This window comes from Hemitrygon akajei, chromosome 12, assembly GCF_048418815.1.
Source record: "Hemitrygon akajei chromosome 12, sHemAka1.3, whole genome shotgun sequence".
NCBI lineage: Eukaryota > Metazoa > Chordata > Chondrichthyes > Myliobatiformes > Dasyatidae > Hemitrygon > Hemitrygon akajei.
In genome coordinates this window covers 21,057,607-21,081,723 of record NC_133135.1, presented here as the reverse complement: position 1 = coordinate 21,081,723, position 24,117 = coordinate 21,057,607, and the positions used below count along the sequence as shown (strand labels likewise).

Sequence of the window (24,117 nt, the reverse complement as noted above, 5' to 3'; positions counted from 1 at the left end):
TCCACTATGACCCTCTGCTTTCTGCAGGCAAGCCAATTCTGAATCCACCTGGCCAAACTTCCCTGGATCCCATGCCTTCTGACTTTCTGAATAAGCCTACCGTGTGGAATATACATCTACAGCTCTACCTTCATCAATGTGTTTAGTCACATCCTCAAAAAATTCAATCGGGCTCGTAAGGTTCGACCTCCTTTTGACAAAGCCATGCTGACTATTTATAATCATATTATGCCTCTCCAAATGTTCACAAATGTTGCCTCTGAGGATCTTCTCCATCAGCTTATCAACCACTGAAGTAAGCCTCACTGGCCTATCTTTACTCCCCTTCTTGAATAAGGGAACAACGTTCGCACCCTCCAATCCTCCGGAATCTCTCCCGTCCCCATTGATAATGCAAAGATCATCGCCAGAAGCTCAGCAATCTCCTCCCTCACCTCCCACAGTAGCCTGGGGTACATTGCATCCGGTCCCTCTGACTCGTCCAACTTGATGCTTTCCAAAAGCTCCAGCACATCCTCGTTCTTAATGTCTATGTGCTCAAGCTTTTCAGTCCGCCATAAGTCATCCCTACAATAGCCACGGTCTTGTTCCGTAGTGAATACTAAAGCAAAGTATTCATTAAATACCTCCGCTACCTCCTCCAGTTCCATACATACTTTTTCATACTTAAACCTTTCGTAAGCTTTTCTTGACTAGATTTTCAACGGCCTTTGTACGCCATAGTTCCTGTACCCTACCATCCTTTACATCTCATTGGAACGTTCCTATGCAGAACGCCACCAAATATCCCCTGAACATTTCCCACATTTCTGCCGTACATTTCCTTGAGAACATCTACTCCCAATTATGCTTCCAAGTTTCTTCCTGATAGCTTCATATTTCCCCTTACTCCAATTAAATGTTTTCCTAAATTGTCTGCTCCAATCCATCTCAAATGCTATGGTAAAGGAGATAGAATAATGATCACTATCTCCAAAATGCTCTCCCATTGAGAGACCTGACAGCTGACCAGGTCAATTTTCCAATACCAGATCAAGTACAGCCTCTCCTCTTGTAGGCTTTTCTACATACTGTGTCAAGAAACCTTTCTGAACACACCTATCAAACTCTACCCCATCTAAACCCCTTGCTCTAGGGATATGCCAGTCAATATTGGGGAAATTAAAATCTCCCATCACGACAACCCTGTTATTATTGCACTATTCTAGAATTTGTCTCCCTATCTGCTCCTCGATGACTCAGTTACTATTGGGTGGTCTGTATTTTTTTTAAAAAAGCACCCAGTTGAGCTATTGACTCCTTCCTGTTTCTAGCTTCCACCCACAGAGACTCAGTAGACAATCCCTCCATGTCTTCCTCCTTTTCTGCAGCCGTGACACTATCTCTGATCAGCACTGCAAATCCCCCACCTATTTTGCGCCTCTCCATGTCCTTCCTGAAACAAATAAAGCCTGGCGCTCTTAAGTAGCCATTTCTGCTCCTGAGCCATCCAGGTCTCTGTAATGGCTACAACATCATAGCTCCAAGTACCGATCCACACTCTAAGCTCATCCACTTGGTTCATGATACTCCTTCTACATCTCAAACCATCAGGCTGAGCGCATACCTTCTCTAACACCTGCCTATCCTCAGTCTCACACTACCTACAAGCTTCCTCTATTTGTGAGTTAACTGTTTTTTCCTCCGTCTCTTTAATTCGGTTCCCACCCCCCAGCAATTCTAGTTTAAACTCGAATCTCCCTGTCAGGATATTGGTCCCCTTAGCTTCAATGCTAAGGTCTAACTCACTGATGTCCACGTACCTCCGCTGTTGTGCTCCGATACCTCCTATAAAGAATTCAGTCAAATTGGTCAAGTGGAATCTGCTCTCGATAAATGTTAGTCTGTCTTGGTCTCTACCTTTCCAAAAGATCATCAATCGTGTTGCTCAGAATTTTACCCAATTTCCATTAATGTTAGTCTCACAGGCCTGCAATACCAGGTTTTTCACTCTTGCTCTTCTTGAAAAGGAAAATAGTATTTTTTCTCTTAAAGTCATCTGATACCTCACTTGTGTACAGTGAAAATTTAATTATCACAATCAAATTCACAGCAGTTTCTTCCAATACTTCCCCATTACTGCTGGGATAAATCTCATCTGAACCTGAGAATTTATCCACCTTCAGGCCTGCTTGGATATTAAGTCTTTATCTAAGGAGACCTGTACCAGATTTGCATCTGCCCCTTCACCAAATTCTCCAACAGCAACCTTTGTTTCCTTTTGTGAATACCTACCTAATCTATATTTTCTGGCTCCATTCAGACCAACAATGTAACTAATTGCTCCTGCTTTTTCCAAATCATAAGCTTCAAGTTTACTTGGATCCTTGTTGGAATACTGTAGGAGGAAACGGTGACTGTAGGATCAAGAGTGACAAACAACTGCAAGTTCAGAGGCATACCAACAGACTGTGTATCAACAATGCCATCTCTTTATGTTTATGTGATGTACACTGCTTTGTCAACAAAGGATAAACTGAATAAAATGTTACCTCGCATTGTATGTTATGGATATTAATTAAATCTGCCCATAAATATAGCATCCTGAATTTCTGCCATGTTGAGTTCATCAGCCTGGTATAAAAACCATAAGACATAGGAGCAGAATTAGGCCATTCAGCCCATTGAGTCTGCTCCGCTATTCCATCATAGCTGATCCCGCATCCCACTCAACCCCATACACCTGCCTTCTTGCCATATCCTTTGATGCCCTGACCAATCCAAAACTAACAACTTCCACTTTAAATATACCCACGGTCTTGGCCTCCACAGCATTCCACAGATGCACTTCTCTCTGGCTTAAAAAAAAGTTCCTCCTTACGTCTTTTCTAAAAGGTGGCCCCTCAATTTTGAGGCTGTACCATCTAGTTCTGGATACCCTTGCCCACAATAGGAAACATCCTCTCCATGTCCACCCTATCTAGGCCTTTCAAAATTCAGTAATTGCAATGAAATCCCTGTGTTCTGCTAAATGCCAGTGAGTGCAGGCCCAAAGCTGCCTGATGCTCTTTATTTGTTAACCCCTTCATTCTTAGAATCATCGTGAACCTCTTGTAGACTCTCTAATGACAGCATATCCTTTCTGAGATATGAAGCCCAAAGTTGTTGACAATACGCCAACTGCAGCCTGACTGGTGCCTTATAAAGGCCCAGCATTATCTCTTTGCTTTTATATTCTAATCCCCTTGAAATAAATGCCAACATTGCATTTACCTTCTTTACCACAGACTCCACTTTCTGACAGTCTTGCACAAGGATTCCCTCTGAATCCCTCTGCACCTGATGTTTGAATTTTCTCCCCATTTAGATAATAGTCTGCACTATTGTTCTTTTTACTAAAATGCATTATAATTTACCAACACTATATTTCATCTGCCATTTAGTTGCCCATTCTTCAAAGTACCTACCCCTTCACCTACCTTTATATCATCCACAGACTTTGCCACAAAGCCATTAATTCCATCATCTAGATCATTGGCAATGTGAAAAGTAGCAGTCCCAATATCGACCCCTGTGGAACACTAGTCACTGACAGCCAACTAGAAAAGGCCCCCTTTATTCCCACTCACTGCCTGCTGCCTGTCAGCCATTCCTCTATCCATGCCAGTGATGCTACAGGATTTTAGCAGCTTCCTGTTCCTTATCAAATGCCTTCTGAAAATACAAGTTAATGACATCCATTGCCTCTTTTGTCCACCCTGCTTGTTATTTCTTGGAATTTCCCTTTACAGAAACCATGCTGACTTTGACTTATTTTATCATTAGTCTCCAAGTACCCTGAAACCTCATCCTTAGTAATAAACTCCCAACATTTTCCCAATAACTGAGGTTAGGCTAACTGACCTATAATTTCCTTTCTTTTGCCTTCCTCCCCTCTTAAAGAGTGGAGTGGTATTTGCAATCTTCCAGACCTCTGGGACTTATCCACCTTAAGAACTTTTTCCATTGTAACAGCAATGGCACTCACTCCTGCTCCCTGATGCTCACAGATCTCTGACACACTGCTAGTGTCTTCCACAGTGAAGACTGATGCAAAGTACGCATTGAGTTTAACTGCCATTTCTTTATCCACCAAGTGGATGTGGGACCTAGTCATCATTGTTTGATGATTTCAATCCAGTGAGCTATCACGTGATATCACGAGCTTAATATTGTGTAACAGTGAACAGTTTCAGTTTTAGTATCCTTCTGCAGGTATAGAATATTACACATGCTGACTGTCCTGTTTGCCCAATGCAAGAATCCATTTATAAGATTTTTCTATTGGTCCAATCTGGACTACCCTACCAGTATCAACTGTTCTTGCTCATATGTTTAAAAGATCCTATTCATCCAGTTATGGCTTTTCTGATTTTCACTTGTGATTGCTACAACCATTCTTTTCTATGTTCTCTATTCATTACCTTAGTTTTCAGATCTTCACTAACTTCACCACTGACTTATTTGCAATTACCTAGTCATTCTCCAAAACAGACATTTCCCCTATTGGTTTTGGTGTATCGACTTTTTCAGAGCTGCCCAATTAATAGAAATCTGTTCTATTTTTGATTTAAATAATCTAGAATAGATGAAGACTCAAACTGAAGCCAGCAGTGTAAAAGAGGTAAATGTGCAAGAATACAAAATACCAAACAGGTGCTTTGTAGGCTGGATAAAGGGATTGCTGATGGTTTTTGTAAAAAGAGGCAATAAACTCTCAAAATAGTTGTTAACATGCATAGATTTTCATTTATAATGGCAGCATCAGTTGAGTATCATACTTCAATAGTCAAAATTTAATTTCCTAAGCATCTTATCAACACGCATAAGTAGACTTTGCAAGGATAGACTAAACCGTTTCCTCTTTGCAGATAACAACATACACAAAATGCTGGTGGAACACAGCAGGCCAGGCAGCATCTATAGGGAGAAGCGCTGTCGACTTTTCAGGCCGAGACCCTTCGTCAGGACTAACCGAAAGGAAAGATAGTAAGAGATTTGAAAGTAGTGGGGGGAGGGGGAAATGCAAAATGATAGGAGAAGACCGGAGGGGGTGGGATGAACTAAGAGCTCGAAAGGTGATTGGCAAAAGTGATACAGAGCTGGAGGAGGGAAAGGATCATGGGACGGGAGGCCTCAGGAGAAAGAAAGGCGGGGGGGAGCACCAGAGGGAAGGAACATTGACTTCTCTAACTTTAGTTAATGCCCCTCCTCCCCTTCTTACCCCATCCCTGACATATTTAGTTGTTTGCCTGTTCTCCATCTCCCTCTGTTGCTCCCCCCCCCCCCTTTCTTTCTCCTGAGGCCTCCCATCCCATGATCCTTTCCCTTCTCCAGCTCTGTATCACTTTTGCCAATCACCTTTCGAGCTCTTAGCTTCATCCCACCCCCTCTGGACTTCTATCATTTCGCATTTCCCCCTCTTCCCACTACTTTCAAATCTCTTACTATCTTTCCTTTTGGTTAGTCCTGACGAAAGGTCTCGGCCCGAAACGTCGACAGCGCTTCTCCCTATAGATGCTGCCTGGCCTGCTGTGTTCCACCAGCATTTTGTGTGTTGTTGTTTGAATTTCCAGCATCTGCAGATTTCCTCGTGTTGCTCCTCTTTGCAGATGCCAGATTTTTAGGTAATAAATTTATATGCATTTTATTCCCTGTATGTGCTATCCATAATTTCTGAAGCTCATCTAACAAGAGCTTTGCCAGGATAAAAATATTTGAACACATGGTGCATTATCTTGTAAAGGAAGAGCGATGTACTAAACAATTGTATTTCATTTCACATCTTAACTTTGTAAGCTCTTCCTTTAAGAATGAATCAAACAACTCTGAGTCAATTTTTTATTGTCAAGTAGGTGCATAGCAGTTAGGGCTTTGTCAGAATCAGTTCCTTCTATTTTGATGCTGTCACACAAATTTGTTACTTTGTAATCAATAAATCAGCTACATGCCTCTTCCTTAATGGTGATGCATTGTCAATGAATACTTAATTGTTAGTTGCTCATTTTCCCTCTAAGTTGTGTACAAGTTCCTGTCCTGTGTGCATGGTTTTGGAGGATCCACATTGAAGCATTGGTAACTAATTTTCAAAATCAAATTTACAGAATACTTAAGATCTGCTATGCCAAGCAGCCCTCTAATTCTGATTTCGTTTTTATGACTACCTATTTTATGAAAAATCTGAGGATTGAGGATGCAACTTGCAAGTTTCAGGGCCTGAGTGACAAGAAACCACAATCACAACTGTGGCTTTCTAAATTAACTGTTTTGTTTTCCAGTTCTATGTGTCCAGCATGGATGGCATTCCCTTAAATATAGCCTGGTAATGAGGTAATTTAGTATTATACTGATCTGGATGGTGAACAGAACCATTCTTAAGCCTTATTAAGAACCTGTAACAACTGCTGTTCTGGTAACTTCCTGTCCTTTCCACATGACTGCCTTCCTCAGGTTTCTATTTTTATTATAGTGCAGTGCACACCATTGGGGTGCAGTGTTGTAACAAGTCAAATGATGGAAAAATTGTTTCAAGTTGGGGTGGAGTTTTTGCTACTCTGGATGTTGACCAACTTCCCTATTCCTTTAATGGTAAGGAATTACCTATTAATTACCTATTCCTCTTAGGTAAGCAGTTCTTCACAGGATTTCATCAAAACTATAGAAACATAGAACACTACGGCACAGTACAGGCCCTTCAGCCCTCCATGTTGTGCTGACCCATATAATCCTTAAAACAGTACTAAACCCACACTACCCCATAACCCTCTTTTCCTTTCATCCATGTGCCTGTCCAAGAGGCTCTTAAATACCCCAAATGTTTTTGCCTCCACCACCATCCCTGGCAAGTCATTTCCAGGCACTCACAACCCTGTGTAAAAAAACTCACCCCTGATGTCTCCCCTAAACTTCCCTCCCTTAATTTTGTACATATGCCCTCTGGTGTTTGCTGTTGGTGCCCTGGGAAACAGGTACTGACTGTCTACCCATCTATGCCTCTCAATCTTGTAGACCTCTATCAAGTCCCCTCTCATTCTCCTACTCTCAGAAGAGAAAAGTCCCAGCTCTGCTAACCTTACTTCATATGACTTGTTCTCCAATCCAGGCAACATCCTGGTAAATCTCCTCTGCACCCTCTCCATAGCTTCCACATCCTTCCTATAATGAGGTGACCAGAATTGAACACAATACTTTTAAGTGCAGTCTCACCAGTTTTGTAGAGTTGCAAGATTACCTCTCTACTCTTGAACTCAATCCCCGTTAATGAAGCCTAGCATCCCATAGTTATCAACCTATGCAGCGACCTTGAGGGATGTATGGATTTGAACCCCAGGGTCCCTTTGTTCATCTATATGGATGAACGTACAAAACTCTTGTACATCTTCCCCCAAGTCAGATCTCAAGTGCCCAGAATACACCCAAGGTTTAACAATTGAAATTGAGATTTCAGTTTAAAACCAATGTAACTTACATGCTTTTTAAACTCGACATGCTGCTTTAAAATGTTGCCTTTACTTTATGCTTTATGTTCATTTCTCAATCTTACTGTTGTCTGGTCAGCTAACTTCAATTGCTGTCTCACCTATCTAGTGACCTTTAAACCCTTACCATTACAAAATATTCAAAAAATATGCTTCCACCTCTAAAATTAAAAACACTTGCAAGCCTGAGGTTATTTTACTTATAAACCACCTATGTTTAAGATTAGTTCTAAATTCTCCCACAATTATCTTTGAGGACGTCCCTTTAAGAATTTATTTCATGTTAATTCCCTCTAACTTTTCCAAACTCCAAGCCAAGCCTGTCCAATCTTTATTCATAAAAATAACCAATTAATGAGGTATTGGTTAAGTCTCATTATTGCTTCCTACAACTTGCATGCTTCCTTAAACAAAATTGTTTTTATATCAGTTATGGTCTCAATGTTTTAAGTATAACCTCCTTTGTGTGAGTCTGCTGAAGAGTTTGGGCCTGAAACATCATCTGCCTGGCTTGCTGAATTCCTCCAACGTTTTGTGTCGCTTGGATTTCCAGCATCTGCAGATTTTCTCTTGTCATCAGTTTTCCTAACAATATAAACTTTCAATTTTCCTAATTACTTAGCAGGCTATCAGGTGTCTGTATATGGTTCCCATGACTACAGATTCCCTCCAGCTACGTCAATTTCCTCATGTTTGTGACAATTATGTTGGCTCCATGTTTTCACCCCTTAAATGATTTAGCCTGGTGGCCCTCCAAGACACCCTGCAATGCATGTCCTCTACAACACCCTAAATGACTGTAATAAAACTTGCCTATTCTTACAACAAAGGCTAATGCGTCATTTGCCTTTAACTACTTGTTGAACCTGCCTGCTATTACTCTCCATTTGGATAATAAGCCTCAATTCCCTTACCAAAATTCAGAACTTCCACTTCCCAGATTACTGCCACTGTCTTCATGATTCTCTAGTAGGATATTAATAATGCCCTAATCCCAGCAGGACCTTCTGCAGGGTTGGAGACACAGCTCAGCACATCACAGAAACCACCTCCCCTCACACAGCATCTGCGCTTCTCACTGCCTCAGTAAAGTAGGCAGCATAATCAAAGATCCCATCCATCCTGTATTCTCTTCTCCCCTCTTCACAGTCAGGCATAAGATACAAAAGCCTGATACACACCACTAGGTTGAAGGACAGATTATACCCTTACTGGATAGTAAGGGTATAAGACTGGTGAAGTTCTGTTTTATAACAAATTCAAGTATCTTGCAAGCTGAAAGTTCATACAGTTAAGACCAAATCCAAAACATGAAGAGCTAAATCAACCATGCCATTAAAAAGGAGTACATGAATACTGTTTTACACTCAAGGCAGACTTTGAGCCAAATTCAGGAGAAAATATTTCCTCAATCTGATAATACAGCTCTGGCAATAAAATGGCACAAGGGTATTACTGCCCTTCAAAGACTAATTGAATCTTGGTCTATTTCCCATCTGATCACCATATTTTTCACAAATCTGTCTTGTTAAATACATAAGAGCTCTAAGCATTTAGATTTTTTGGAATTCACAAACCCCAAACCCCTTTTGTATGTGACAATGCCTCCTAGCTTTAGAATTTTACAATATACTATTGCCTGTATTGGGGATTGGATAAACTGGGCTTTTCTTGGTCGAGAAGAAAGGAAACTGCTGGAGGTACAGAAAATTCTAAGAGGGACGTACAAGAGGTGAGAGAAAAGAAATCTGGAAAAGGTATTTTACACAGTGGCTGATATCTGGAATGTATACTACCAAAGGTGGTGGTGGAATCAGATACAATAACTCCACTTGAGGTATTTTGACAGATACTTTTAAAAAAAGCAATGCATAGAATACAGTACCAGCGCAAATAGGATGATCATAAAAGTCAACATGGACATGGATGGCTGTAGAACCTGATTCTGTGCCATAAGACTGATTCGTCCTACAAAAAAATTCTCAGAATCGAACCTGTCAAGCTCCAGAATTTTACCTGGTTCTTTAAGATCGACTCCCATTACTCTCCTGTATTGTTCCATTCTACTTATTCTTTCAGGATAAAAACAAACTTTCCAATGAAAATATACAATTCCTTTCTTTGGCAAAGTAAATTTACTTCCCATTTGGTACTGGCTTCCAACCTCTGCATGCCTCATACCTGTTACAATAAAAGTGTTTCTCAACGTGGGGACTGAAGGTGAAAGTTTTCACAGGGTTTCCACTCATGAAAATTCAACACAAGAATTTTTTTTCCAAATTTATTTTAGTTAATGTGAATTCAGATGATTTTTTAAAACAATTTCTGAAAGCACCCTTCAGCTGTCTGCAGACTGTTCCTGTGCCCTTAGGAAGCTGTCCTTCTTTTGAGCAATACGATTCTTTCTCTGTTGCAAAGACATCTTGGGACGGTTCCACCTGCAAAATTAGCAATGAAATTATAATATTTAGTAAAGCAGAATTGGGTAATGTATTAAAATTTAGAGTTTATACTTATTTTAATGTATGAGGCAGAATCTCAAAACCTTTATTACTTTGAGCTTAGGGCTGAAAGACATTGTATGACCTGCAAAAAGGCTGAATAGGAATTCCTTAAATAAAAGTCATCAACAGAATCTGATAAATAAAGGAATGGTTTAGCAGGGGGTTAGTGTTTCAGGGAACAACTAACTATCAGGGTAAGGGGTAAGCAGATAACAAAGAATTTTCACTGTCACTAATTGGTGAAAAGGGTAAGAAAATGGATCAAAGCAACCAATAAATGGGAGCATTTTGAGTGAACAAATTTATGGTAAATGACATGTTGAGAATCAATTTAAGAACATAAACACTAAGGAGTAAAGACAGTGACAGGAAGTAGGTTCACAGTTAATTCTCATTAACTGGAGTTTTGCCACAAGATGCCTATCTACACTAAGCACATCTGCCTGTGTTTGCTCCATCTCTCTCAATCCTTTTTGTCTACATACTTGCCCCTAGGCCATTTTGTAATTCTACTATCAGTCTTCTATCATCTCCTCTGTGCTCTTGCTCTGCGTATGGAAACGCTTGCCCTCAGATCTCCTTTAAATCTTTCCTCACATGTTAAGCCCATTTTAAGAAACTTACTTCCAAATCACAATTGTCTCATACTCCACTGCCCCCACCCCCCCGTCTCCTCCCATACTAAAGACTTACAAAACATGAACCCATACAGTTCTGGCCCCACAACCTCAGAATTTATTCTCATTACCACTCATCTTGATGCCAAGACCCTAAATTCTAATTATCTTCCTAAACCTCCCACCCCCGCCCCATACCCTTAACTTAATTTCATGAAACATCTTAAAACTCAACTTACTCCTAACAAAAAAAATAGCCTCAATTTATTATTTTGGCTCACTCCCTATTATTGCTCATTTTCTTTAGATGACAATTTCCTGACTAGTCATTAAATGGCATTCCCATTGGTTAATCCCATCATCTTGAGTGGGATAGGGAATATATATTCTTCAAGCCATTGTTTTACACCCATCAACACACTGATGCTTTTAATCTCATTAAAATACTTAAGTTCCTTGTAACAGGAAGTTGAAACTGTAGTACTTCAGGATCTGCTGTGAACTTCTAGTTTGCAATTGTGTAATAAATACAAAGCAGCACTACAGTAGCCTAGTTCATTTATGGTTGCCAGAGAAATTGTGCTTCTAAGTGATTGCTGGAGATATACCCCTCATCTTTTATGAACCTGCTATGATTTGCAAGCAGCTATAGATCGAAGTACAGGAACTGCTGAACACCAACGTTTCATGTGCAGCAAAATAAATTTTACATGGAAAAAGATTTGAAAATATTACTTTCTCCCAAATATCACAGGAGGACTTGTGTAAAGAATATTTTGCAGAAAGACATTTTACCAGTTTTGAAATTATTATTAGTGGTTTATACCTCTTTTTCTTGACTTCTTTCTTGGGCTTCTTCTCATGAACAGGATTTTCTCGAATAGCAGCATGAGCTTTCTTGTACAAATCCTCTATCTGTATAAAATATTTGGAACAACCCACAATCAGACATTTTATACACACTGTAAATATTATATAGTATACTTTTCCAAAATCTTAGCAAGCTTTAAAATTGATTAGGTATATAGCATTTTGCCATCTTAAGTAAAACAGGGACAGAAAAAAAGTGAGTTTTGCATAATGGCAGTCTCTAAGGATCAGTGCTGAAAACACCTTGTTACATACCCACAGTTTGAACACGGGACAGTGGGATGATGTAATGGTCTGGGGAATGGGATGATGTAATTGTCTCTTGACCGTGGGGTGATGTGATGTCACGTTCCAAAACATATTTAAACCAACCCACGGTCTGTGACAGTTCACATTTTTATTTTTGTGCAACGTCGTTGTTCCCGGTTGCAGGCGCCACTGGTTTTGTTTGTTGCACATTTGTTTTTCCCCTTTACAGTCCAGAATCGGAGAGTGAAGGCATTACTGGTGTTATCCGAGTTCAAAGGTTTGGATAAAGTTAATGTCATTCGGCGTCTTGGGAATGACCGACCTTTTTTTTTTTACTTCGTTCAGGAATTGTGGCATGCACATTTGAGTTGAACCCCTGCAAGGTCAGGAAGGTTCGTGCAGTGACCACCCTCCAGTCAAAAGGTCAGTTCCTTTTATTTCCTTGCGATTTCTGCAAACAAGGCATCTCCCGGCTGTGGTTTCAGGGAAGTCTCTCCTGATTGTATAAATCGTACGGACCTTTGAATTTATCACTTTAAGTCTATGCTTGGATGAGAACTCGTTAAGAACAGTTTCTAAGTTTGAATGTTTGTGCCGCCTAACTCTTAACTTTCAGTTAAGTTAGTTGTTTGTTAACTTTTCTAAGTTTGAGTAGAGGTTAATAAATCTCAGGATTTGTTTTAAACCCTGTCTCAGTTTCATATTTATTGCTGCTGCATCTGTAACAACCTTTTACTGAGATACAAATGCCGATGAACCATACAGCACAGGTACGGGTGTTTCTGTCAACAGCGTCCATGATCCCATTGTACCCATCTATATTTTCCACCCTCAGATCCCACCTGAACCTAATCTTGGTTACCCAACCCTCAATTTTAACACCATTGAAGGAACATCCCCATCAGGTCTTCAGTCACTCTTCTCCAGGGAAAACAAACAGCCTGATAAGCCTCCACTTAAAACTCCAATTCAACAACCTTGTGAACCTCTGCTTCCTCTCCAATGCTATCACATCCTTCCTATAGTGTGGCACCCAGAACTCCAGCTGTTGCCTAGTAAATAATTTTAAAAGCTGTAACATGGCCTCCAGTTTCTACATTCTGTGCCCAACTCAAAGGCGGCAAGCATGCCACGTGCTTCATTATATTCAGCTGTACTGCTATTTCCAGGGATCTACAAACTTGGTACTGTAGAATTCCTTTGTTCATCAACACACCCATTTACTGTGGACATCACATCTCATTTGCCCTCCAAAAAATGGATCATCTCACACTTGGGGTGAAGTTTCATTTGCAATTGCTCCATCCAACTCTCCAGCTGATCCTCAGACAACTGTCCTCACCAGTGGAAAATAGCATAAAGTTTCAAAATTCACTGAATATCCCAAATTTAAGTGAAACAAAGCAAGAATAGTATCAACCTATTGGGAGAATGGCTAATCTAGTGTTAGAAGATTGGGCAGACCAGTGGTAGATGCAATTTGACTCAAATGTATGAGAGTTACAATTTGGAAGAAAGGACAAGAGGTCCTAAATGTCAGTTTGAAAAGGTACAAATAAAGAGCTACTTGAGGACTCATCATGGATCAATGAGGGTGCAGAACTTATTGCCAGTTCACAAGAGCAGGCTACCTGGATCCTCATCTGCCTCACCATTCATCATGGTAACATACATTGCTCAGCTATTCCCTGATGTTTTAAAATCTACTCCACTTCAAATACCTAACACTAATTATCTGGGATAGAAAATTACTGAGATTCAACACAGTTTACACATCTCTGCTTTAAGTGACTAGCGATTATCTTGAAACTATACCCCCATTTTTTGTGCAAGGAGAATCCTGAGCATCTTGACATCCATTCTGGCAGTTTATTAGGCTTCATAAGAGATACATATACATTACACAGTGGCTCCAAAGAGATTTTAGCCATGTTAAACTGAAGAGGTTGTTTTCTTCATACAGCAAGTGGCAATGGCCAAGACCTCTCTGCCTACCCAGGCATCAGAAACCGTCATCAGTGATATCAAAAGGAAATCGGACTGATGGGATTGATTTACAGAGTACCAATATAGATCTGACAGAATGTTATTCACCATTCAATTACATGTCATTCAACACACCAAATGAAGAGAAAATTCAACAATTCAGGACAAGTAAACTCTCCTCCAATCAACCATAGCAGCAACAGCATCCATCATACCCTCTCTCCACCTGTAGACCAGCTGAATAACTCTGGTCCAATCCATTTAATTTGAAGTCCCACAAAATACTATAGTTCAACATTTTCTTATCATGTGCAGAGAACTAAAACCAGATCTGCACACAACACTCCAAATGAGGTCTCAGTGTCTTGTATAATTACGTCTTGTTTCTCCAAACCAAGAAGTTTACATTCTGAGCAAATTACCACTCCATTACTGCAAATCATTGTAACCCATAGCAAGTTTAAAAAGCGTCACATTACAGCACAATACTTCAGCCTATTATCTGCCAACCTTATAACCTACTCAATTATCTAACCATTCATAATGCTCCATTTTTCTATCATCCATGTGCTTTTACAAGTTTCTTAAATGTGTATGATGTAGCTAACCTCTATCACCACCCCAGCAGCACATTCCACATACCCACACTACGTGCAAAGAACTTGCCTCTTGTGGAAACTAAAGGGAAATGTCAATCACCTGAAAACAATGGGGCCTCATTAACCATTTCCACCCTGGGAGTCTCTGAATAAACAAGCTCTATACCTCATCTTCTACACCTCTCAACCTCTTTTGCCCTAAGTTGTTCATGTGCCTTTATTTTATTATTCTATCCCTTTAAACATGATCTTCAGATTAATGTTTATTCACCACCCAACCCCATATTTTTCTGCCAGAATCCAATGCATACTTCATAAACATGAAGGTTATAGTAGTTTCTTACCATATCAGCTGTGATTCCATGTTTGATGTACTGAGAGAATTGCTTCTTGTAGACATCTTCGTCCTCATCTATCAGGTAGCGCATATACTCTGCTATATTCAACCCGAAGATATGCTTACGATGGACTTCAGGATTGAACTCCTTGCTCTCAGAATCATAACCAGGGAATCGTTTAGTGCTGGGAAATTAAATTATGTTAGACATGAGTATCTAAAACTTTGACATACTTCAATGCACTTGAACAGAAAATTTTACAAAAAGTAGTGGACATAGCCTAATCCATCACATGTAAAGCCCTCAACTCTGCTGAGCACATCAACATGGAGCACCCTCATAGGAAGACAGCATCCATCATCAGGGACCTCCACCACCCATGTCATAATGCCTCTTCTTGCTGCTACATTCAGGAAGGTGGTACAGGATCCTCAGGACACACCAGAGATTCAGAAACAGTTATTACTCAATCATAAGGCTTTTCAATCAACTTCACTTGCCCCATCACTGAACTGTTCCCACAACCGATATTTCTTGCTTATTTATTATTTGTTTCTTGTACAGTTCATTGTCTTTTGCCCACCAGTTGTCTGCCCTGATGGTGTAGTCTTTCATTGTGATTATGTCCATAAGAAAATTAATCTGACAATTGTATATGGTGACATATATGGACTTTGATAATAAATTTACTTTGAACTTGTAGTATTCTATTCACTCTTACTTTGCAGAAGCAACACAAGATTTTAATCACTGAAGATTAAAACAAGCAAAGGCTATGAAATTTCACTCAAAAATATACAGGAACCTCAGAGAACCAAGTTTAGTGATGTCTGTCCTCTGGTATGCCTTGTGTCAAGAAATCTCTAAGTCATTGTGCACCTCGAGCCAATCCCTGAACCCTTTATTGCTGCTCTGAAAAACAGACGAACCCCCAAACTGTGCTCGGGTATGACTTAGGACTGCACTTCAACCAATATGGCCAGGTGTAGCATCTGCTGAGGACTGGTTGCAGCTTGTCCACATTTCATAGGTTCACTTAAATCATACAGACTCAACACCCTTCCCCCAGTCTGCCGGAATCAGATTTATCATCACCTGCATGTGATGCGAAATTTAAATTAGCAGTTCAATGCAATACATAATATAGAAGAAAAAATACAGTCTACGTATATAGAATCTAGTGAGGTAGTGTCCAAGGGTTCAATGCCCATTCAGGAAACGGATGGCAGAGGGGGAAGAGAATCTGTTTGTGTGTGCTTCAGGCTTCTGTACCTCCTACCTGATGGTAACAGTGAGAAAAGGGCATGCAATGATAACCACTTTCTTTCAGTCTTGGCTGTATTGCTCTCCACAGACCAGATTGATCAACACCAAGAATCTCAACTCTGAGGAAGAAATGTGTAGCAAGCCAAAGAGAAGGGGACACAGCAGATCCAATCTGACCAAAGGGAGGTGATGAGTGACCACAAATCCAGATGGTCTGACAAAGCACTACAAGTACCTAGCAATTAAATACCTGCCAGATACAGCCCCAAATCCCATATCTCAGCACTGAGCAGCCACACCATTTGTCCCAGCCTGCTCAACCAAACCACGAGCAATTTGTTAGGATGTGAGCACATCAGCATTCTGTGGAAATTTGTGCCAGGTTCTCAGCGTAGTAACATTGTCAATAATGTTGACAATATCTGTGGAATTCTCTGCCACAGGAAACAGTTGAGGCTGGTTCATTGGCTACTTTTAAGAGGAAGTTAGATATGGCCCTTCTGGCTAAAGGGATCAGGGGGTATGGAGAGAAAGCAGGTACAGGGTTCTGAGTTGGATGATCAACCATGATCATACTGAATGGTGGTGCAGGCTCGAAGGGCAGAATGGCCTACTCCTGCATCTATTTTCTATGTTTCTATAATACACTGCTCTGAATTTTATGCTCTAATGACCGTTTTCAGCACCAATTCCATAGGTTCTTGCTTCTGAGATCACACGTGTGCTTAGATACCAATATAATAGTAGATTCCAGTTAATTGGGTCATCAGTTAGTCAAGGCAGCTGCTTATTTGGACCAACTCTGTTATTTGGGAAGAACAAAAACTATATCAAGAAGATAGCCAGAATTCACTTTGTTTATTTGGGATACTATGTCACTTAATTGGGACAGGAGACTATTACCAGACAATCTCTAACTAGGATCAGACATTTGCACTTGTGTGGCCATTTGGCAGGTTGGTTATTTAACTAGAGTCAGGGCACGTGGCTGTGTTCTGGTGAGAAATAAGCAGCAAAACAATTCAGAACTGTTCTGCTCGTTGCAGTTTCAAGCATTCAGGCTTGGAGATGCCTGAAACGACCAGGAGTGAAAAATGAAGCTATTTCAACAAATTAGCTACCCTGAAGAATTAAGGAATCAACAATAATCTTGAATGTTATATAATGAAAATGAAGATCTGGAGGACACAATCATGGAAAATTGTATAAAGACAGTCCATTAGTTACACCAGGTGCCTGTGCTAATAACTATTAGAAACTGATACAGATCTATAGTAGCATTAATAGTCTTCTAATTTGTTCTGCATTTCACTTAAATACATAATTACTCAGTTAAACAAGAGTTTGTCTTTTTTACTTTTAACTATTTTCATGGAACTTCAGCTAACATGCTATTACAACTGATGGCATTCTGGAGTTCAACTCCAGTGTCAATTGGTAGATGGTCTCTGTAAGCAGAATATGACGGTTTACTCTAGGCCTCTACTTTCCTGCCTAGACCATAGAAATAGATTGATTGGTTATTGTAAATTGTTCTGAGATTAGGGTTAATCGGGAGTCACTGGGGCAGCGTACCTCAAAGGGCCTACTCCAAACTGTATAATTAAATGAAAACAAACAATTGGGGTGGCCGCTTAATTGGGGCCAAAACATACTGTGGCCCAATTAACCGGAATCCACTGTATTTGAAAAAAAAATCACTTACTTCAGAAAGAAAATCCCATAAAAGCTTTAACTAGTCAGAGACTATGACAAATACATCGAGATTAATTTCTAATACTGTTTTCTGTCAACTACTCGACACTATCCATCCACTTTATTCCTGATAAGACAGAATGCAATCTCTGAGGCAAGAATTGGTATGGCACACCTCTTTCACAACAGTATCTTGAGCTTTTACAATGTTTGTTCTTTTCAATGTAGTGCTTGAAATTGAATTGAAACAACAGATGAAATGCCTAATGAAAACTGGACTGAGAATTTCTCATACCTGTGTGGAATAGACAGGCCACCATCAACTGCACCTTTCAAAGCTCCAAAGACTTTGTTGCCTGTGGTGGTTCTGGCGAGCCCAGCATCAAGATAGCAGGTGAAGACACTGGGTTTTCCATCGATGCTTTCCACATTGTATTCATCACCAGTTACATCCACCTGACCCTCATAGATCTTGTCCAGCCCAAATTTGTTGAGTAGCTGTTTTAAGATAATATAACTGTGAGAGGTCCATTTTGTTTCAAATTAAAACCATTGCCTAGACCTTGCATTGTCCAGACAATCATCTATTATACACACTTCGGACAACTAGATTTTAGGGTATCAAATTCCCAAGCACAGCAATTGGGTCCTGACTTTTATCAGCACTGTAAATTGCAGAACTGCAAACCCACAGGGAAATTACAACTTCTTCGCGTTTTGACAAGGAAGGGACACCATCGCACTCCTTAGTATGAATCCAACACTAAAGCTGTCTAGAGATGGAAGAAAAACACTGCTTCTGCAGTAGTCAGGTCAGTGCCAGATTTGTTAAATAAGCAAGTTAACATTAAAGGTGGCAGCTCCCTTCTTCCTGCTACTTCCCCTCTAAAATTGCTGACCCATCACTCATTTTTCCCAACAACAGATCAAGTTGTAACTTGGTAAGCCTTCAGCAGAATTTTCCACAGCATTACATTAAAACCATTGTGGTTGAAACTCATGGACACAACTTAATCTGTCCCAATTTGTACCCCTATTTTTGACATAAATCTAGTCTTCTGTACAATCTCCAACCCTGACAGCTACATACTGGAATACCTTCCATAATACAGGTACAGAAGCTTGTGTAGGGGAACACATTGCATCTCGTGACCATAATGCCATTAATTTCAAATATGGAAAGAGATAGGTCTGGTCTGCGATTTGAGATTCTAACCTGGAGAAGGCCACTTTGGATGGTATTATGAATCTGGCCAGTGTTAAGTGTGGACTAGGACAGGCTGATTTCTGGCAAAGGTGTGCTGGGAAAATGGGAAGCCTTCAAAGGTGAAATTTTGAGACTACAAATGCGCCTGTCAGAATAAAAAGTTAGATATATCAGCTTTATGGAACTTTGGCTTTCAAGGGATATTGAGGCCCTGATAAAGGGAAAAAAGGTGGTGTGTAGCAGGTATAGGCTGGTCAATTCAAGTAAGGTACTTCTGGAGTACAAGAAATGCAAGAGAACACTGAAGTTAGGAGGACTAAAAGAAAGCATAATCATTCCCTGGCAGACAAGGTGAAGAACCCTAAGGGATTCTAAAGATGTTAAGAGCAAAAGGAACAAAAATTGGTCCTCTGGAAGATCAGAATGGTTTGGAGCCAAGAGATGGAGTAAATCTTGAATAGATGCTTTGCATTTGTATTTACTCAGGAAGTGGACAGAATCAACAGATGTGCGGCAAGACCAGTGAGCCTGACAGCAGTAGTGGAAAAGTTACTGGAAGGTATTCCAAGGGACTTGATATACGAGTATTTAGATATAGACTGATTGGGGACAGTCTGCATGGCTTTGTGCATGATGTGTCGGGTTTAACCTATATTATAGAGTGCCTTTGAGGAAATTACCAGGAAAGTCGAAGTCAAAGCAGTGGATGTTGTCTACCTGGACTTTAGCAAGGCTTCTGACAAGGTCCCACTTGGGAAGCTGGTCAAGAAGGTTCAATTCTTGGCATTCAGGATGAGGTAGGAAATTGGATTAGACACTGGTCTTGTTGGAGAAGCCAGAGAGTGGCATTAAAGAGTTGCCTCTCTGACTGAAGGCACGTAATTAGTGGAGTGCCACAGGGAGCAATGCTGGGTCCATTGTTGTTTATCATCCAGATCATTGCTACCAATGACAATGTGGTAAACTGGATCAGCAAATTTGCAGATGACACCAAGATTAGGGGTGCAATGGCCAACGAGGAAGTCTATCAGAGCTACTAGTGGGAATTAGATCTGCTGGAAAAATGGCAGATAAAGTTCAATGCAGAGGTGTCGCACTTCAGTGAGACCAACCAGAGTAGGTCTTACACAGAGTATGGTAAGGCACTGAGGAGTGCTGTAAAACAAAGATCTGAGAATACAGGTCCCTAATTCATTGAAAGTGGCATCACAGGTAGGCAGGGCCATAAAGCAAGCTTTTGGCATGCTGTCCTTCATAAATCGAAGTATTGAGTGCAGGAGATGGGATGTTATGTTTAAGTTGTAAAAGACATTGATGAAGCCCAATTTGGAGAATTATGTGCAGTTTTGGTCATCTACCTACAGGAAAGATGTAAATAAGCATGGAAGAGTATAGAGAAACTTTACAAGGATGTTGCCAGGACTGGAGGACCAGAATTATAAGGAAAGATTCAATAGGTTCCTTGGAATGTAGAAGACTGAGAAGAGCTCTGATAGACATGTATAAAATTATGAGGGGTACAGATGGGGTAAATGCAAGCAGGCGTTTTCCACTGAGATTGGGTGAGACTACAACTAGATTTCATGGGTTAAGAGTGACAGGTGAAAAGTGAAAGGGGGACACAAGGGAAACTTCATTTAGAGGATCGTGAGAGTGTGGAATGAGTTGTCAGTACACGTGGTGCACGTGAGCTTGATTTCAATGTTTAAGGAAAGTACTGAGAGGTACATAGACAGTATGATGTGCAGGGCTATGGTTCTGGTGCAGGCCAATGGGAGTAGCCAGTTTAAATAGTTTGGCACAGACTAGATGGGCCAAAGGGCCTGTTTCTGTGCTGTACTTCACTATGACTACCCCCTCTAGAATAACCACAAACCTAATTTTTATTAAAATTCTCTCAACTTTTAGAACTGTTCTACGTCCTTGTCTCAGAATCAACATTTTTGAAAATCCTGAGAAATACTTTGACACTGAAAGCGCAACATGAACCCAAAATGTTGCTGCAACTGATATTGTAATTGAAAGATGCTGCAGATGCTGGAAACCCAGAGTAACCCAGATTAAGAGGAATAGACAGAGTGGACAGCCAGCGTCTCTTCCCCAGGGCACCACTGCTCAGTACAAGAGGACATGACTTTAAGTTAAGGGGAGGGAAGTTCAAGGTGGATATTAGAGGAAGGTTTTTCACTCAGAGAGTGGTTGGTGCGTGGAATGCACTGCCTGAATCAGTGGTGGAGGCAGATACACTAGTGAAGTTTAAGAGACTACTAGACAAGTATATGGAGAAATTTAAGGTGGGGGGGTTATATGTGAGGCAGGGTTTGAGGGTCAGCACAACATTGTGGGCCAAAGGGCCTGTAATGTGCTGTACTATTCTATGTTCTATAACACACACAAATCTCAGGTCAGGCAGCATCTACAGACAAGAATAAAAGTCGATGTTTCAACCCAAGTCCTAATGCAGGATCTCAGCCTGCTTCGACTCTTTATTCCTCTCCATAGCCAGACCTGCTGAGTTACTCCAGTATTTTATGTGTGCCTCTACTTCTGGCAGTTCAGACTTCCAGCTCTGTTAAAATTTCAATTTGCTGATGAAAACCTGAGACATTAAATCTCTACCTCAATTAGTAAAATTTCAAAATCCAACATAAATGCTACATCTAAAAGTATACTTTGCTATTAAAAGAACAATAAGTGCCATAAATAGGGGTGGCACAGTTGTTAGCACAATGCTTTACAGTACCAGCGAACCAGTTTCAATTCCTGCCACTGCGTGTAAGGAGTTCATACATTCTCCCCATGATCACATGGATTTTCTCTGGGTGCTCTGATTTCCTCCCACAGCCCAAATATGAATCAGTTGGTAGGTTAATTGGTCATTGTAAATTGTCCTCTGGTTAGGATAGGGTTAAATCGGGTTGCTGGATGAACAGCTTGAAGGGCCAGATGGGCTTATTCCATACTATATCTCAAAGGAATAAATGGCTTTCATTAAAGAGATAATTGGATGGTTATAGACAAAATCAGAGCACATAATTATTGGTACGTAATCCACACCAGGAAACGCAAGAAAAAGGTTTTCCTCAAAAATAGTTATGCCATACCAAAGAATTTATGTAAGTAAAAATTCAATGAACTTTTCAACTTACCCTACGGGCAAGAAGTAGACCAGTGCAATAGGATGCAGCATAGTTTGTAAGTCCAACTTTGATGCCATACTTGGGTAATTCATGGCCATATGCAGCACATACAATTACATCGCCCTCAATCTTTGCATATGCAATCTGTAGAAGAACCCAAAATCATTTTGTACATCAATGCAAAAACTAACAAAACTTTCAAACTTTAACAGATTCTAATACAAATCACAAATTATTAATGCAAGGTCTTTACCTGACAAATGATGTCCCGGTTGGTGAATCGTACAATCATCCGATATTTGGGAGTATTGTACTTGTTTTTGTCTTGTACCACCAAGCGTTTTCGTGCAAAGTAATCGGTTTTCCCCTCTGAAAATAAGAGATAAAACGTTGAGATAAAATTCCACCAATCTTGGTACATTAAAGGACAGCTTTAAAAAAATGAAACAGACAGTTAACTTGCCTCTCCTCCTCCTGAACTTCACTTGGTATCGCTTGAAGTATGCCTTGCTCTTCACAACTTTAACAAATCCCTGTGTAGGAGAAACAGTAAGTTGTAAGAACAAAATCCAAGTGAACGTGACCAATATACTTAAATCCTTCGAGATGAGAATTCTGTGAATAATGGATACAAACAATCCAAACTGCCCACTCATTTAACTTACCCATAACCATGTGTAGCCTTCCTCACAACTTAATTCCCTACGTTTCACATACCCTGCACCACAGTTCAACCTGCCTTTACATAAAAATTAGATTAACTGTTCATGTCTCATCTAAACTGATACCAAAATCCTCAGGCACTCTGTTTCAACAATTCCAAAAGAACACACCTGGTCCCAACCTACCTTGCTCCACCATAGCTGCCCCCAAGTTCCCGCAGCCATTAAAGTACCCAACTTCCTTCGCACCAAAATTCTAATCACAGGCTCCCCATTAAGTGATACATCAATTTTCAAAGCCTCATGCAAGCTTTGTTCTATCAATCCCCACTTATTTCTCCAAAACTCTGTACCACCCGTATAAATATACGTACAGCAATCGAAATTTGAGCTCTCTGCACCCCTACATTTAAACGATTAAACGCCGATAGCCATGCTTCCAGCTTCTCGTCTGCTATATAATTTTCTCCTTTAAAAACACCTGGTCAAAATCTCTTCCTTTCACTAGGTTTTTTTTTCATTTTCCAATTACCTCACGTGCTTTGAATTTGCTTTGGGAGGGCAGTTCACCGTCAAAGTTGCTGCATCATTACAAGTTACAGTTAAAACGGCTCTGTAAATTGATTCCTCTTTTAAAAACTTACAGAATTCAAAAGGCCGACGATAAAACCATAATCGAGACCAGCAACTTAAAAAGTTTACTTCCGACAGAGCTAACACCAGCAGCTAACCTTAAGCAATAGCACAGCCCTGGGCCTACCTTCAGCAGAACACCAGTGGGCCAGCATCGCTTGCAGAGTAAAATAATTTTAACCGCGCACCAACCACACAATAATTAAAGTTTTTTTTTAAAAAAGCAGAATAATGCATGAATGCTACAGGCGGCACCAAGACCAGAAGCCCGGCAGCCAAGCCCCTGTCTATAGAGCGGCTCCAATGGCCACGTTGGAGGAGAGAGATCGGCCGCTGGAACTCCCCGATAATCTAATGCCATCCTGTGCACCGCAACCCGCTGCCCGTTTTCTGAAGCCCCCCATGGATGGAGGCAACAGTTAGCGATGAGTGCAGATGGTTATTTGGAGACAAACCAACCATTTTGAGCGGATTTCACCCTCTGTCACCCGGGACCAGGCGATTTTCTGGGGCAGGCGAATTCCGCCCAGCTGGAAAAAAGAGGCCGTACATAGTGCGCATGCGCACTACGTAAGAAGCCGGAGCAGACTTGGTGCCAGGAGGTGTCAGGGCGCTGCGGAATCTGCGCTCGCTGCCCGCAGCGCCACCTGCCGACCGGGAGAAGCGGTTCGCCAATAGTGGCGGCGCGTTCAAAACAATCAAATGGTAAAAATCCTGTGGAGACACAACAGAGATACACAAAATGCTGGAGGAACTTTACAGGTAAGGCCTCTGGGGGAAATGAATAGTTGACGTTTATATTTAAAAAGTTAAATAAATAATGCAAAAAGAGAAAAAAAGGTAGTGAGAACTTAG

The 24,117-nt window shown here is 40.6% G+C and overlaps 1 protein-coding gene across 1 annotated transcript; it reads right to left on the bottom strand.

Moving 5' to 3' along the window:
• Positions 1-5,845: 5,845 nt before the first annotated feature.
• LOC140736773 (large ribosomal subunit protein uL18A) lies at positions 5,846-23,867 on the bottom strand. The gene is made up of 8 exons (XM_073062690.1): positions 23,722-23,867; positions 22,431-22,500; positions 22,221-22,336; positions 21,977-22,111; positions 17,916-18,118; positions 14,666-14,843; positions 11,444-11,532; positions 5,846-9,934 (listed from the first exon to the last, which is right to left on the bottom strand). The coding sequence occupies exons 1-8, from the start codon at positions 23,722-23,724 to the stop codon at positions 9,835-9,837; spliced, it is 894 nt and encodes a 297-aa protein (XP_072918791.1). The 5' UTR covers positions 23,725-23,867; the 3' UTR covers positions 5,846-9,834.
• Positions 23,868-24,117: the final 250 nt, after the last annotated feature.

Coding starts and splice junctions, on each gene's coding strand:
- LOC140736773 (XM_073062690.1), bottom strand. Junction 22,112..22,220: donor ACCGGGACATCATTTGTCAG/GTAAAGACCTTG, acceptor GTTCTTCTACAG/ATTGCATATGCAAAGATTGA. Junction 14,844..17,915: donor GGCCTGTCTATTCCACACAG/GTATGAGAAATT, acceptor TTAATTTCCCAG/CACTAAACGATTCCCTGGTT.